The 14,066-nt window shown below is 49.3% G+C and overlaps 1 protein-coding gene across 7 annotated transcripts in view; it reads left to right on the plus strand.

Annotated features, from left to right (window-relative positions):
* The first annotated feature begins 7,418 nt into the window (after positions 1 to 7,418).
* HIVEP1 (HIVEP zinc finger 1) overlaps positions 7,419 to 14,066 on the plus strand; it is a 128,862-nt gene continuing 122,214 nt past the window's right edge. For 3 of the 7 annotated variants that reach the window (XR_009207712.1, XM_058420002.1, XM_058420007.1), the window contains exon 1: positions 10,792 to 11,950. Coding sequence is in view for 6 of the 7 variants with exons in the window: in XM_058420002.1 (XP_058275985.1) it covers positions 11,911 to 11,950 (40 nt within the window). In the remaining variant the exon portion in view is untranslated. Of the gene's footprint in view, positions 7,474 to 7,950; positions 8,089 to 8,374; positions 8,422 to 8,738; positions 8,805 to 10,791; positions 11,951 to 14,066 lie in introns of those variants that run through there. The other 4 variants (XM_040058898.2, XM_040058906.2, XM_040058915.2 and 1 more) reach the window with 4 other exon arrangements.

Consider the following 14,066-nt stretch of genomic DNA (forward strand, 5'->3'; position numbering starts at 1 on the left):
TCAGGGACTCCAGGAATGTATGGTCCCACTAAGCCAAGGGGATAACTCACGTGCTCAAATGATGTCTGTAAAATTTGTTACAAGAACCCCTTAAGCACATGCTCTGGTTTTCTGAGTGCATTAGTGGGACTTAACAGACACACAAATTCTTTCCTGAAGATAGACATGGGAAAAATTACTCCACAAAGGAAATGCCTCTCCATAGAGGGATTCACAGCTGTGCTATGTACTCTTCCCCCTCGCTGTTCTCTGGTGCCTGAAGCCTCTGGGAAGCTGAGCTGTTCTTCACAGGCTTGTCTCCTATCTGTGTCCAGCATCTGCCTCATGTGGCTTGGTTCTCTTTATCTCAGCTGGCCTGGTCTCCATGCTGGATTTCTTCTGGTCAAGCAGACAAACCCAGTACTTTTAAGAAGTGAGTGCATGCTGGTTTTGAGTTTTTGTGCTCCTCCTGCAGTATTTTTATGGCAATAATATAACCTAAGTATCTTGAAGGAGCTTTGGCGATTTAAGCCAGTGGAGGATTCAATGCCTTAACTTCTGCTTTTTCTTGTGTTTCCGTGAGCTTATCTGCAAACTTAACAGTGCATCAGTGTCAGATTCTATTTATCGCAAATGTACACACATTTAATTCATCAGAATGGCTGTTCCACAGTTTGGTCAAAATAATATATAAACCACATTTTTGCAACTTAAAAAACGCCTTAACATTTTCTTTAAAGACAAGGCTGGGGAATGATTCACCTCTGAAGGAAATAGTATGCTGTTTCTGTTGTACCACTTCTTAAGCCAACAGAAAAATAGCTTTGAGACCTGCTGCTGCGCCCTAGAACATGTTTTGATGTTGCCTTTCAAGTGTTTAAACAGAAGATAGAGTCAGTTATGAAATGTCTTACTCCTTTTTGATGAAAAGGAGCTTCACCTGGAATGTGACGAAGCCATGGCACAACTTTCTGGAAAGGGTGCAACGTGCAGCTGGAGCAGAAAGCTGCCAAGCCAGACTGGAGCAACAGCTTAGGTCAGGAGGAAACAGGGCTGGATGTTGCAGCAGCCGTCGGCTGATCCATGAAAAACCAAACCCCAATTATTTCTCTCCTTACTGCAGTGAGAAAGAAACCAGCTTTGACCCATGTTTCTTATTCATATCACCACAGTTCTCCTTTGTCTGTTTTTCCCCTGTCTTGTACACTACGTGGGTAATTGCTTATCAATGTGTGAAAATGGGTAAAGGGTGCAGTCATACTGCTGTGATAGGATTTCTGGAAAATGAGACCCATGGCTTTTACAGTGTAGGCCTTGTGAAATTTTGGGACAACTGCAAGACTGCAGGTGCTGTGTTTTCAACTTGCATTTGTTTCCTGCAGTGTGTTTTTAAAATTTTCTACACTCCTAAGCATTGGAGCTTGACCTTTTTAGTCTTAAGCTAAAAAGAGTTATAAAACCATTGACCACAACTAGAGAAAATGGGTTTTCAGGAGACCCCATAAACATGGAAATTACACAGAACCACAATAATTCAAAGCAAAGCCATGTGTTTAATTATTGCTGTAGCCATTTGGATTTAAGGATGACTGAATATCTTTAAATGATAGAGCATAGCTTACGAAAGGTGAGCTGTGTAGTTTGCGATGCCCCACTGCAAATATTATGTGTACTATTTGAGTGCCACTTCATAGTTCTGAGGAATAAAGGTTAAAGCAACTTGAAGTTTTGTTGTTGATCTGTGCCTAGTGATCTGCAATATACCTACAAAGTAAACATTCCAGTAATCAAATAAATTGTAACGTATTTGAGAATTTTCAATAGAATGGGGGTTATTTTCCCCTTTGTGGATTTCTTCTATTCATATATGTACTGGGAAGGAGGCAAGGGAAAACATTTCCACAGAAAATAACTGTTTTGCTTATGTCCTTTTAACCCTGCAATCTTTGAGCTGCTAAGCTAACTTACCTTGCTCAAAAAGTGATATTTAGAAGATCTCTCCCACACATGGCTGTGGCAGACAATACTAGAGGGCCACTGAATGGCAAACATACTTGGGGGAGCAAGCATGGGTTGGAATGCTTTTTAATCATTCAGATATGTTAAAATGTTTGCGGTCGAACCTAAAGAAAAAGCATACCACTGAAGGCATCTTGGCAAAGGTGTACTTGTCTTAAGTGCCTCATGTGTCTCCTGTTTCTTTAACTGATAAAATAAAAGGCTTAGGAAAAAAATGCTGGCAAACCACACCACATTTAAATGAACAGTTCAGAACCTAGAGCTACTGAGAAAGAAAGATCAGAGTGAACTGGTGGGGTGAAGTAAAAAGGAGACGCAGTGGAAATTATGAGCAACTTCATGAAAAAGTTCAGAAACCTGTCTAACTCAGAAGTAAAAATACCAGGGTGGAAAGGAGTAAAAGGGCTGTGAAAATGCAGAGCCTGATGACCTGCAGAGAAGCAGAGCTTTCAGAAAAGACAGAGAAGCAATTTTCAGTGGAAAGCCAAAAGCTCTGGGACTTGCTTTTCACGGGTACATCTACACTAACTTCAGAGCACCGGCCCAAGCTCAAACTTGCCTCATGTTTGGACACAAGACTGCTCAGGGCCTTGGGTGAGCTCCATCTCTGGGAGGAGGAGGGGAGACTCTGCTGGCTCAGCCCTTTAATATAACCCAAATGGTATCATACCATGCGCTTCAGATGAGCCTTTGCCTTCTCCCAAATCCTCCACTCCAGATCTCAGAATTCTGTGTGGCAATTATCTCCCTCCCAGAAGTGCTTAATGTCACATCCAACAAAACCCTGCTGGATGTGCGGTGTGCTGAGTACGAGGCATTCACAGCATGCCAGTGGTCCAGCCTGCTCCTTATCCTGCTAAGGGCGGGTCAGCAGCAGCAGGGCTGCACCATCAGCCCACTGCCGGGGCTTCCTCTTGGATAAAAACACAACAGTGTTTTAGCCAGTAAAATTTTAATTATTTTTTGTTTTTCTCCTTAGACTTTGGCATGCCATCATAAATGGTTTGGCCAGACAGGGAGTGGGGCCAGCCTGGAAAATGCTGAGGGTGACTCCCTGTCTCTTGGCCTCGTCAGGTGTCTCTGCAGGGAGGATGCTGCATGAGGTGTGGCCTCGGCACAGGGCTTGCAGTACCAAGGGACACCTCCCAGGGACTCTGTTGGAAGGTATTCTTATTGGCTGCTCTGCTCTGTGCCTGGTCTCTTCTCTGATCTCTGTCCTGTGACCAGCCACATGAGGCTGCATGTGCTGGGAGGAAGGAAGGCTGATGTCGGGCTGTGGTGGTGGTGGTTAAAGCAGGGTTGAAGTAGAATTTCTTCCCCTGCCTCCATGAGCTGTCCTGTGATTACCCTTGGGGAAGCACCCCAGCGGTTGGGACTCTTCCCAAGAGGGAGAAGGACAAAAACTCACCAAAAGGGATTTCAGCATCGCCTCTTAAACACAGGTATTCTTGCCTGAGATGCTCTAATATTAAGATGAACATGATGTAAATAAGTAGATACAATATCAGTGATGTTGAAGTTCATTGAAATGTTTGGTTAATAATACCTGGAAAACAGGTGAAGCTCTGTCAGCGAACTGTGCCTTATATCATGTGAATAACCTGAAGCTGGACAGATTTGTACCCTTTCTTGGCCAAAGGAATTCATACCAGGTACCACCACACAGCTGCAGTGTACACATGTAAATAAAAAGGAAGGTTGTGCCCAAATTCTTCAATGGAACAATCTGCATTATTTAATGCCAGTTTCTCCAAATCAGAAAGAACTGAGACAACTTATGGGACAACGAAGAGCAACCCACCTTCAGGACATTCTGAAAAGGGTGGAGATGAAGGATGTTGCCATGCAAAATGTCCCGATGAAGACCAGCTTCTTGTTTGGAGCTGCAGGCTGTGAGGAGTGGTGCAGGACCAGGTCCCTGCTGTTGCATTTGCCTACCTCCGGGAAAGCATCTGGCTGCTGCTGACAAGGGAGAGTTGTGAGTATCTGGGGTGACAGCTACTGCTACAGAAAAGTGGAAATTGGCCTCCCCCCACATCAGCAGTTGCTGCCCTATCTCTCCAGCCCCACTGCAGGAGTGGCAAGCCCTAGAAAAGCTCTAAGCACTCACTGGTGCCAGGTAAGGCAAGATCCTTTGATTTTTATGTGAGTAGTGCTCAATGAGAAGCCTCAGAGCATAAGCTAATAGACAGCAGTTCTTTTAGTGAAACCTTTATGTTAATACAATAGACTACTTATGGAATTTCCCTTCTCTGAGAAAATCTCAACTTCTATAGAGAACAGCACTCAGTCTTGTTCTTTTTCTTTTCAGAACTTCAGAAGTTCCCTCAAAAATTCCCCGAAGCCTTAATAATAATGATTTTCAGTCGCATGTCAGGATGTAATGTACAATGTAAAGTTTTCACATTTGACGCTCAGCATAGTTAAATTTACCACAGTGCTTCACATTCAATTTATCCCAAGAATTCTAGCAAAATCACATACTGTTCATCTAGAGATTTATCATGGGGTGCTTAACAATGAATTATTCAAGACTACCTAATGTATCGTGGTTTCTTGAGAGCCTAATGTGTGTATGTGTATATATTTATACATAAAATACCTGTGAGCCATTACAGAAAACCAGTTTCTGAGCAAGGTTTCAAGAGTAAAACCAGAGGATGTTTAAAAATAGGTGTACTCCTGAAAATACAGCAGTTTTAGAGAGAAGAAAACCTCAGTAATCTTCCCTGTTCATCTATACACACTGTTGTTTAAGGAGGATCTACATCCCATAGGAATCCTTTTAGGTGAAATTTTAAAAGTATCTAAATTCTGCAATTAAGGTGTTGTTGGTTGGTATTGTTGTGGGTTTTTTTGGTGGGTTTTTTTTTTTTTTCCTATGTGAATATTGATGTGGCATTTTAGATCTCACTGAAAAAATTCAAAGAATTTCCCTCATTTGCAGGTTTGAGAAGATTACTCTGTGCCTCCTACTAGCAATCATCCACCCTACTTTTCCCAAAGTACTTTACTGAGTGGGTATGCACTTCCTTTTTACTGATGGAAAAACAGAAAGAAAAAGATGAAGTAGTCTGCCCGGGATAAGCAGCTTGGTATGCTGCCTTTTCAAAGCCCTTAGGATTGCATTTTTTTACCTGGCCAGGGGGCAGCCTGCTGAAGCAGCATTCAACTGGGCTCAAGGCAGCTCTTCAGCCCTCAGTTCTGCTTGCTCGAGAGAAACAGGCTGAGGAGAGTCCCCAGCTCACAGCTGCCTCTTTGGCCGCTTTTTCAGATCGCCATGAAAATAACCGCAGGGGGCAAGACTTTTCTTCCTATTGTCCTCTGACCCAAACTGACTTTGAGATGCCTGGTTTTGTGTTCAAGGGTGGTTCATCTGCCACCATCTGATACGTATCCCTGGGGACCTGTCTCCTCTGACACCTCATGGTGTCTTTCTTGTTAGGACAGCTGTGCTTGTTTGCAGAGGAAGGGCACCTATTATATTCCTGTGCACATAGGTGTGGTGACAGGGCTAGATTTTCTCACTGATGGGTGAGAGGAAGTTTGACTACTTCTAGTAGAAGAAATTTTTCCTGCTGGCTACAGGGGGTTTGCTATGGTCTATGGATCATCTATTTTAAACTTACTTGGGTCCTTGTGAAGAGATGAGTGACCTAGAACTCCGTTTGCCACCAGCAGCAGCTGTGATGGCTCCTTTTTCCTAAGGCATCTTGTGAGGAAGGGCCAGTATCTGATGCTTTCTCCCTGATGACTCTGGTGATCACAATCTGAGGCTTTGAGACAATGAGTAGCAAAGAAGGAGCTAGATGTTGTGTGTCCCAGAGGCCTGCAGGACAGCCTTTAAGGGACAGGTGAGCAGAGTAAGTAGAGGTTCAGACCTAGCTTCAGAGGTCACTTGGTCCTGGGTTTGTGACTGGTCAGACTCAGCACACTAATTTAGGCTTATGGTACCTAAAGGATCACGTTCATGCTGATGTGTTTAGGATAACAGCAACTCTGTTCTTTAGCAAGTCAAAGCCCCAAGTCTAAATGCCAGACAAAGGAAGAATAAGGGGGAATGGGGTGGGGGGGGGAAGGGGCAGGCAGACAAGCAGTCTCTAACGATAAAGAGTCCTGTTCGCTCAAGGCAGGATCTGGTCTGGACATTGAACTCCAAAGAGGAGGATGTAGCAGGGCCAGGGGCCGTGGCGGCAGCGCCCGGGCGGGTTGTCCCACTGGTGAGAAGGAGGAGGATGAGAAAGAGAAAGGGCAGACAAGCACTCTCTCTAACAATACAGAATCATCATTTTCTTGTCCAGTAGGAGTAGCAGAACACATCCTGAAGATACTCTTTGAAGGTCTGATTTTTTCATTAATTTTTCCATCCAGCGATAAATACTATCTCTTGTCCTAACCACCAGTTGCAAACCAGCCAGGGATTTCACTTACATTTGCCTTCCGTGTTGCCTCTGGGCAGGACATAGGACAGGTTACCCAGAGCAGAGAACCTGCCACCACTGTAAGTGTTCTCAAGGTATAATTTAAATGAACTCAAGAGGAAAAAATAGCCCAGAGACAGTGCCTGTGGCCAAAAGCTCAGGCAGAAGTAGTGTCATGTCAGTCCACAGCTATGCAGCGAGCTACCCTACATCTTCCTGCCTTGGTTTCTCCCCTGTGAGATGGGGATTAAAATACTCATCTTACAAACATGATTAAATGTAGGTTGAAAGGAGGCTCAGTAAAAACCTTGAAAACTCTGAGAGTTGTGGTCCTGTTCGCTAAAGGTAGGATCTGGTCTGGACACTGAACTCCAAAGAGAAGGATGTAGGGCCAAGGTGCTCACAGCTGAACACACAGGCTGCCAGGGGAGCGCAGGCACGGGAGGAGGGAGACCAGGGAGGTGATGTGAGAAATATTTAATTGGGTTTATTTGCTAAAGACATCACGTGCTGGCTTCAAAAGAAAACCCGATGGAAAACCCGAGTGGCACTGAAAAGCTGCCAACACTGTTTTGTCGGGGAGTTTGGGTGACAAAAAAAAAAAAAAAAAGAAAAAAGAAAAAAAGAGAGAGAGAGAAACGCCAAATCCCCCCTCCTCAATACCCAAAGCCCAGCACGGGCCCCCCTCGCCTTCTGGAGGGCGGCCCAGCGCTCCCTTGCCCGCGGCGGGGGAGAAGGGAGGGCAGCCCTCGGCCGGGCAGGGTGACCCTGCACGGAGAGCGCGCACACACACACACACATACAGACAGAGACACGTGTGGGCTGCGCACACACTACCCCGCAGCTGATGCAGGAAACCAACCGCGGAGGCACAGCCCCCACCGGCAAAACCCGCATCCCGGGCCAAAAAAGGGGCGCCGCGGCGGAGTGCACGACGCGCCTCCTCCTCGTATTTCCTCCCCCGCCCACTTCCAGCGGCGGAGGGGCTCGCTGCCGCCGCCGGCTGCCGCCCGGGATGGAAAGTTGTAGCCGCGGCGGGATGCGCGGCGCGGCGGTGAGTTTCCCCGGCGGCGCCGGGGCGCGGCGGGCCGGGCGGGCGGGGGCGCGGGGAAGCCCGTCCGGGCGGGCGGCAGGGAGGAACCTCCGGGATCTCCGCGTCAGCCCCGTCGCTCTGCGTGTCCGTGTGTGTGTGTGTGTGTGTGTGTGTGTGTGCGCGCCCGGCCGTGCCGGTGCCCCGGGGGCCGGGCCCCGCCAGGGGGGAGCGCGACGCGCACGGCGCAGCGCCCCGAGCGGCGGCGGCGGCTCCGGCCGTCGGGGGGAGGCGCTGCCTCGTGCCGCGCCGAGCGGGGACCCCCCCTTGAGGAGACCCCCGGGAGCGGCGGCGACGCGGTGCGCCCCCCCCCCCCCCCCGCCTCGGGACAGGAGCAGGGGCCGGGGCGGCGGCGCCCGGCGGGGGGGTCCCACCGGTGAGAAGGAGGAGAAAGAGAAAGAAGAGGGAGGAGGCGACGGGGCAGCGGCGGCCCCCCGGCGCGCCGGCCGGGCCTCCCCCACCGGGCCGCGAGGAAACCCCCTCGGTGACCCCTCCCCCGACCCGGGGAGGGGGCGGGACCGGGAGACCCGGTGACGTCACTGCTCCGGCCGCGCTTCCTGCAATAGAAAGTGAGAGAAGGTAAAACACCCCCCGCCCCCCCGCGCTCCCTCCCCCCGACGGTGACCGGGGCGCCGGGGGGAGGGGCGGGGCGGGCCCGGCGGGGAGCGCGGCTCTCCCCGAGGGGACCCCGGCGGATGCGCCGAGCCCGCCCGTCCTCCCTCCCTCCCTCCCTCCCCCGCCGGGCCCGCCCCGCCTCTCCCGCCTGCCGGGGGAGGCTCCCGCTCCCCCGCCCCCCGTTCCCCCGCATTGTGTCCCCCCCCCCCCCCCCCGTCCACCTCCCCGCGGCCGAGGGGCAGGGCCGCCATGGGGGCTCCCGAGTGGGACGTGGGGGATGGGGCTCCCGGAGGAGGGGTCTGCTGCCGCGGGGGGCGGGCGCGGCCAGGGGCCGGGGGGCTGCGGAGCGGGGCCGTGCCGGGGGGCGGCGCCTTGGCCGGCCCGGGGGGACGGTGCATGGAGGAGGGGTGGGTGCCGCTGCCGGGCTCCGCGTGTGCGTGTGCGTGTGCCTGTGTGTGCGGGCGCGGTGGCGGCTGTGGCGGCGGCGCTGGGTCATGTTTGTGTTTGAGGTTGTCAAGTGAAGGAGGCTCCCGGCCCCCCCCCCCCGCTCCCCCCGCTCTTTCTCCCTCCCTCCCTCTCCCTCCCTCTCCCTCCCGCCGCCGCCGCCGCGCAGGGGTCGCCGCGCTCCCCGCCGCTGCCGCCGCCATCAGCCGCCGCCGCCGCGCCGGCCCCTCCGCCAGGTTTGCAGCGGGCCCCGCGGGGGGCGGGAGGGGGCTCGGGAGGCGCTGCGGGGACGGGGTTGCGGGGCGGGACGGCCGCCCCCCCGCCGCCCCCCTCGGCGTGGAGCTGCGGCAGCCACAACACAATGTGTCCTCCGCCGGCGGCGGGGAGGAACGGGCGGGCGGGGAGGACCGCAGGCCCCGATCCCCCCCTCGACCCACCGCGCTCCGCCGCGGCCCCTCCGGGACGCGCGGGGACTCCGCGCTCCGGCTGCGCCCGCCCGCCCGCGCTGCCCCCGGGGGTGCCGGTGCGCCCCGGCTCCGGGTAGGTTTGTCCGGGCGCCCCTCCTCTCCGCCCCGGGTCTGCAGCCGGGGTTTCGGGGGCGCCGGGAGGCGCGGAGCCCCGGCCCGGCTCCTCTCGGCCCCGCCGCCGTCCCCGCAGGGTGCCGGGCCGCGGCCACCCCCCGTCCCTCTCCCCCACTTCCCCCCCCCACCCCCCCGCGGCATGTGTGCAGCGCTTTGTTCGGTGCGGCGTTGCAGAGGGGTTTTCCCAGGCTCCTCCCTCTTTATTCATTCATGGATTTTTTTTTTTTTTTTTTGCCTGCCTCCCTCCCTTCCCTTTCCCTCGCGGTCCCGCTCGCACATACCGGCGGCTCCCCGGGCCCCGGAGCGGGCTGCCTCCCGCCCTGCTCCCCCATTTTTGGGTGGATACGGGGGGATGTGACCGCAGCGATCGCAAAGGCCCGTTTCTCCCTCTGCGCCGCACCAACTCCCCCCCCCCCCCCCCCTTTTTTTTTTTTTTTCTTTTTTTTTTTTTTTTTTTTTTCTCCTTAGTCAAACGAGGGAGGGAATGACTTTTGGCATGGGTCCTGCCCGGTGTTTCCGCCGTGGCTCTCTCACACGGCCGTCTCTTCCCCGGAGAGGGTCCTGCTGGCGAGCAGGGAAGCTTGGTGGCATTAAAGCGTCAGTAGGATGTCATTTGTGCTGCAGGGAAGCGTCGGGATGGGCTCCCGATTTACGGAGACCCCGGGGGATTTCAAACTCTCGCTCCAAATAACTTGTGTAAAGAAGTGACGGTGTTTATTAGCGTCTTTAAAAACCTCAGCCCAGCCCCAGGGACTTTCCCAGGAAAGGGGGGCTGAGGCTCAGGGAGTGCTGGTCTTTTCAAGCAATCCAGCCACTTTTTTCCATTTCCACTTCGTGCCTAAGACCTGGAAAATGGACCTGTTAGCATAAGGTTTTATTTAATTTCTAAATATTTCGATTATGCTTGCAGATAAAGTGGTCTGAGTTAACAGCTTGACAGGCACTGTGCTCTGTTTCGGATTTTTTCTGTCTTTTTCCTTCAACGTGCAGTAATACCTCAGTGAAGAATCATTTTAGTCAGAAAAACATTTTCCAGCTTTCCTTTGTGTGAGTTGCAGTAATTTTTTTCTCCTGTTTGGATCTTTTTATGCAGCAACAGACAAAAGAAACATTAAAAATTAACGATTATATTCCTCAACAGTATGTAGACTGAAGGGGAGGTTGCAAGTAGTCTATTTTAATTTGGTTTGAATTAAATGTTCACAAAAACATGGTTGCCTTGAAAAACAATATAAGTGCCCCTAAATTAATACTTTCAACAAATGCTAAAAATTCTACATCCTTGCTCTTTCAAGTAGCTGTCCTTAATCAATTTGCCTACATTAGGGGCCATTCCAAAGTTCATATAGTTTAAAAAAAAAAAATCTTCTTAGTGTTTACTAAAAAGAAGAATCTCTTAACAAGAAATGGTATTACTATAAAAAGAAGCAGGAACTTGTTATTTTTAAATTTTGTTTAGATGGAAGGGTGTAATTACACCAGTCATTTTCTTCTTTAAGTTCTTGTGCATAAGTAGTTTTCCATAGATATTTGAGAGATTTCGCATCCTGTATCAGAAACTGAACAAAACGCTCATTGAACTGTTAGCAATTCCTAAGAACGTTCGAAAAGTAAGAAAGTGCAGCTAGGTCAAGAGCTAGTGTGATCCTCTGCTGCACACTGATATTTTGGCAGAAATATCCCATGGGGAATTCTTCCAAACTTACATGCTCCAAGTAAGGATTCTGTACATAATGTTAAAAATAGGATGATGCTCTGTGTGTTTGCCCTCCCTTCTGTACTTCCCCCACCCGAAGCTGAAGATCTGTATCTATAAGCCTGGTGCCAAATTTTGTTTAATTTTTTGGATTTATTTGCATGAGACAAGGGCTTTTGGAAGATGTTTTCTGGCCAGAAAACTGCTGACAAATGTGGAAAAGTGTTTTAGTTTTCTCATGCTTCCTGAGTAATCTTAAAAAGACTTTCAGCCTGACGTGGTTTTCTTAAGGTGCTGGAACGCTTGACTCCCTAAAACTTGTTGAGGAATCCATTGAGTGCAGGTTGTGCAGCCGCAGTGGGAGCTGCAGGTTGAGCTCCGGGTGGCGGGAGCCCGGGGCAAGAGGCCGGGAAGCGGTGCCGACCCTTTGCACAACAAAGGGCACAAGGATCTGTGGCCCTTCCAGGGGACCAGGGACACTGCAGGAACCCAGGGCTCAGCTGCAAGACCCCAGACTATGGCACGCATATGGCACGCATAACACTGGGAGGGAGTAAAAGCCCGGGGGGTCCTTGAGGATCCCTCCTCAGAGGCACCAGCTTGGGCTGTTACTCTGTTGTTGCACCATGAAAAAATTAAAGGGACCAGAGGTCTGAGACTGCTGTGGGAAACCTGGGTCAAGCCGGAAAGGAAATCTTGTCTGACTGTGGGAGAGTGGAGGGAGTCAAGCCTGCTGTGAAGAGACTTTGGTCCCAGCAGTGTAACTCTGGTGGTTGGAGTGTGACTGCCAGGGTGGCTCCTGGGCTGTTAGACAGGAAAGGTTCCTTAGCAGATCATAGGTGCAGAAATATTTCTTGCTAATTTCCATAGTCATTTGAGGATGAAAGGGATCAGATAGGTATCTTTGTTTTTCTTATTGATGCCTACATCTCATAACTTTCTCTCTCTGTTTTTTTAGCATACGGATTAACTGAGCCCTTTGACAAGTTTATGGAGCTGCCATCTCTCTGCTTGCTGTACTTTCCGTTTCTGAGAGGAGAAAGTGGTGCATGAGATTAGAGGAAAATGCCTCGGACAAAGCAGATACATCCCAGAAATCTGAGAGGTATGTAGCTCTCAGCTGAGAAGAAAAAGCTCTTGGGATATTCAGTTGTAGTTTCAATGATGAGGTTAAAGGAATATGTATTTAAGAAGTTGATTTTGTTCCAAAAGTAGTTTGTAAGCAAGTTTTAGGAGTTGTCCGTGAGACCGCCCTAATTTTCACTGAGAAATAACTGGAATATGTCCTTATTCTTGCAGTCTGTGTACTTGACAGCATTATTGATATTCTCCAGCTTACAGCAATAGCCAGCATGAACTTCAGAAATGCAAAGGAAGAAGCAGTTTGCTTATCAGAGAATTTACAGTTGAAATACAGGGGGAGGTGGGAAATGGGTGTGACGTGGCAGAACGTGACATCTGGCAGCCGGTAGTTGTTTTTCTTTAATACTTGTCGGTTTGGCTTGCTTTTGAGGGGATCAAAATCTCCTCCCATGCATGGCTTCTCACTATTTATCTATCACCTGTCACCCATGCTACCTTGAGCATTGCTAGGTTTGACCTTGGTCTCCTTGCTCCTCTGCCTTTGCACAGCCACATGGTAGCTAGGCTATAAGGGGCAAGCAGGTGAGAAACCTGCTCTGCAAACTGGCAAGCTTACATGTCCTGGCATTTCCCTGAACAAAATCCCAGTGCACTTTACCAAGCCCGTACGAACGTGAGGAATCTGATCCTATGGATATTTGTGGCTGCCTTGGTAGAAGTGGCCCTAGAGGAATTAAATGAGAGGAAAAATGCAGGTCAGTTGACGAGCAGCCATCCATGTTGAGGGAGAACATGCTTCCATCCCCACCCTTTTACCCACCTTTCGGGAGAACGTGCTTCCACCTGCGCATGTAGCTGTCATCAGCTTTTTTCAGGTTAATTTTACAATTGCAGTATGGAAGCATCCCTTCAGAGGAAAAAAGCCATTACAAAACCACAAACATCAACATAAGGCTTTAGGGGCAGGAACAGCATTTGATTCTGGTTTTGACTTTTTTATGTCAAAACACAGCAAACATCCTCATGTGTCTCAGTTTGCAGCTGAGAGTCTCTCAAGGGCTTGTGCATACAGCTGTTTCTGAGACCTCGTGCTTGCAGACTGTTGTCACTGCTACCACTAACAGTCTCTGCTGGAGAGGACATTTTTGCAGTGTCTTTATTCAGGAAGTGCTGAGTAGCATTTTGGTGTGATGGATAAACCTCTCTCACAGATCAGGAATTTTACATTTCTCCTTACTGGACGTGAAGTAATAAATCAGAGCTGAGTTTTTAATATTGCTGCTTACTAAGTTGCTGACATAACTGAGCTTATGTTTTCTGATCAAATATGAGAATGATCTAATTTTAGTACTCTGACTGATACCTACACTTGTATTGCTTGAAACTTATTAGGAGTTAAATCTATTGTAAAGCTCTCTATTCACTTAAATAAATAATCTAATTAAACTTCTAATTGTGTAAGAAATTGCCTTTTTTGCCTTGCATAATTTCTCCAGTCATTTAGCTTTTATCAACCCCGTTACAGCAGTTTTCATCAGTTCCTATTTTTCTACAACTAATGGAGCTCTTGAATGAATTGAGATGGTTTAAATGTTGAGAAGGGAAATAGCAGTATACAGCAAACCCATAGTTTGAAATTATGTTGGAACAACTCAGTGATTGTCAAAACTATACAGGTTGCTGCAAACTTCAAGACCTTGTGAGCAGATATTGCTGCTGTCATGGGTTGTTAGAGTTGAAGTGATTTGAAAAATCAGTTTACTTCTCATTAGTTGTACACTATTTCCCTTTTTAGTCTAGATAATGAAGAAAACTGGATTTCACTTTCTTTAGTCATCTTATCATTCCCTGAGAGCATTGCAGAAGATATTTGCTTGAACCCTCAGTTTTTGCTGGAACTTGGGGAAACTGAAAGGTTTCACAGGTCTGTGGGTATGCAAAGTTAGACACATCTTAAATTGATATAATTAATTAACTATTGAAACGTTAAAAAATGGGTGGTTTAGCACATGGTTTAATCCATGGTAATTAGTATTGATGACAGCTAAGTATGCAAAAAAGCATAAATGTATATGGTCAAAGGTGAAACCCAGCAAACTCGGCAACCAAAAAAATATGTTCAGTAACGTTTGAAAGAT

This window comes from Hirundo rustica, chromosome 1 (assembly GCF_015227805.2).
Source record: "Hirundo rustica isolate bHirRus1 chromosome 1, bHirRus1.pri.v3, whole genome shotgun sequence".
Classification (NCBI taxonomy): Eukaryota; Metazoa; Chordata; class Aves; order Passeriformes; family Hirundinidae; genus Hirundo; species Hirundo rustica.